The 2581-nt window shown below is 33.9% G+C and overlaps 1 protein-coding gene across 1 annotated transcript in view; it reads right to left on the reverse strand.

The window, feature by feature from the left end:
- Window positions 1-699: 699 nt before the first annotated feature.
- SC35 (SR family splicing factor SC35) overlaps window positions 700-2581 on the reverse strand; it is a 5543-nt gene continuing 3661 nt past the window's right edge. Inside the window, exons 2-4 of the mRNA XM_018506503.1 lie at window positions 1341-1484; window positions 982-1179; window positions 700-872 (exon numbers count right to left, since the gene is read on the reverse strand). Coding sequence (XP_018362005.1) covers window positions 866-872; window positions 982-1179; window positions 1341-1484 — 349 coding nt within the window. The 3' untranslated portion in view covers window positions 700-865. The remainder of the gene's footprint in view (window positions 873-981; window positions 1180-1340; window positions 1485-2581) is intronic.

The following is a 2581-nucleotide window of genomic DNA, read 5'->3' on the forward strand; positions in this document are numbered from 1 at the left end:
TACCATCCAAAGATACCGAAAATAAGTGTGATGTTCAAGGATTAATATTAATCCAGATATTATTCGCAAAGTTAACATCTCATAGCATAATTCTTTTACATATATTTTCTGAGTTTTGAATCTCATTTAAAGAGTCAGTTGTAAAATGCTCATTACTTACAATGCGTACTAAAAATTTCCAAGTAAATTTTATCCGCAAACAATGTTTGTCAACATTATTTGAAAGTATGTACTGAGTTTTACCAGCATAACACTAATATATACTGATAAAAAACAGATAATGATTCAAAAAGTAGAAGAATAAAATATCGTAAAGACCTTTACTTCCAGTTTGTAATATTGATCTTAACCAAAAATATAGCGAATGATACATATAGATTCTTAGTTTTATGAAATGTGTAATACATAAAATCTTATATCATAAAATTTACCAACTAGAATTTCTTATTGAAATACGAAGAACAATCCAAAGTTAGATCACGCGAGCAGAATTTTTATTAATTAATAATTTGATGAAACAGGAGCGGTGTAACTGTCAAAACTATGTATATAGCGCGAATAAAGAAGCATATAAGAAAAAAAAAAGAGAATATTCATGTTATAGAGAAACTAATCACGTATCCAAATTGATGTGAAATCCATAGTATTGATTCAAATAAATATATATATACATATATATATATGTATATATATATATATATCTGTTTAACATGTATTTAAATGATAGAAGAACGTGAAGAAGCGTGCGAGTGTTGCTATAGAGGGTAATGGAATACCTTTTTTTTTCAATCTCAATATAGATTATTCGGCACTCGTTGGATACGCGCGCATTCATTCTTATCCTCTCGCACACTCTTCAATTAGTTCAGTCCCTGGAAACATACGTAACAATTGATCAATCTTGAGAGAAAAACGTTTCAACGATTTAATATAAAACGTGACTTATTTTCTTATCTCGAAATTAACCGAGGCAATTCTCACCTGGATTTGGAACGACTATCTTTTTGCCTGTCCTGAGATTTGCTACGCGAGCGTGATTTGCCACGTGAGCTCTTGCTATCCGAACGAGAGCGACTACGGCTGCGGCTGTAAGAGCGCCTGCGGTCTCTGTCACGGCTACGTGACCTACTACGGGATCGAGATCGCGAACGCCTGCGATCTCTACTTCTACTTCGTGATCTGTAAACAAATTATCGAAAATTCTCTAATAAACAAAATATTTGTGCACTGAAAAATAATTTATTCGTTCCATTCCTCCATTCCCCCTTCTTTTTCGCCCCCCTGCCCCTCTCTTTCGTTCTACTATTTGTACGCTCTAAATAAAAACAACACAAACTCACCTTCCACGACGACGACTTCCACGGCTACGATGCGGAGACGTCGGACGTCCGTACCGTGCCATTTGGACCCGGAGTTCCCTACCGTCCAACAGTCTTCCATCCATGGCATCTAATGCATCTTCTGCATCGCGCTTATCATAAAATCTGCCAAGAAATATATTCAAAATGCTCGACTTACTGCTTCAATATTTTCAGTATATTTCATTTCCTTCCTTAACATATGCTACCTGTACATTTTCCTTATGTAGCACAGCGTGTGCACTCACTTATATTCTAAGCAAGATAAATATTTTTATCGTTACACAAACAAGATTTGGGATTACTCTCTCCTCCCCCTCCCCCCTCTCTCCCTAATACCTCGCACTTATATATATTCACTTATTCAGTTATCTACATTAATTATTACTAACTTGTAAATGATACCAAAGCATTTGTCATCTTTGTATGATCTAATAAAAATTAAGTATTAAAGAATTTTTTATATAATGTAGAATCAGACAAAATAATAATGCGAAGTCGATATAAGTATTTGCAAATCGCGTTTTAGGAAACAGGCGTAAAACATTTCTTGTGAGAAACGCGACTATGCTTCTCGACACTGAACCAATTAATAATATGGAATAAACTAAAGTTAATTACGAGTTGAAGAGTATAAACTATTAAACACATTGTAGAGATTTGATAACTTTGATAACTCTCCGGCTTCAGAAAAAAAGACGGATAAACAATTTTCCATCAGATTATCGTTCAAAACAAAAATTTATTGCAATGAATTTCCATTATAAATGTAACTTTACGCAGATATCAGATTATTTATATATGAATTTCAAGATAAAACTATTAAATATATTTAAATACGCGCGCGCGTTGTGTGAGGAAGAGAGAAGGAGAAAGAGAGAAAAAACTCGAATGTAAGTATGTATACTTATAGTCTACAGTGGTAGACGTGCATACTGTCGTGTGACTGTTGAATCTAACAAAAGCGTAAGCACTCACATGCATCGGTGAGCGCGTCGCCCCTGCTTGTACCTGTCGTATTCGACTTGTGATACGCTAACTATTTCTTTTTATAACTTAAAAACGAAGCTTCGGACAAATTTTTGACAAAGAAAAAATCATCTCAGAATACGGCCAGGAATATGTATCTTTAAGGAGGTTGTACGGCAAATGCAATATGTTAAGAATTACTTGAAAAAATTACAGACTATTCTAAATTGCATTTAATAATAATACAAAAAAAA

The sequence above is a fragment of the Trachymyrmex cornetzi genome, unplaced genomic scaffold (assembly GCF_001594075.2).
Source record: "Trachymyrmex cornetzi isolate Tcor2-1 unplaced genomic scaffold, Tcor1.1 scaffold225, whole genome shotgun sequence".
NCBI classification, from domain to species: Eukaryota; Metazoa; Arthropoda; class Insecta; order Hymenoptera; family Formicidae; genus Trachymyrmex; species Trachymyrmex cornetzi.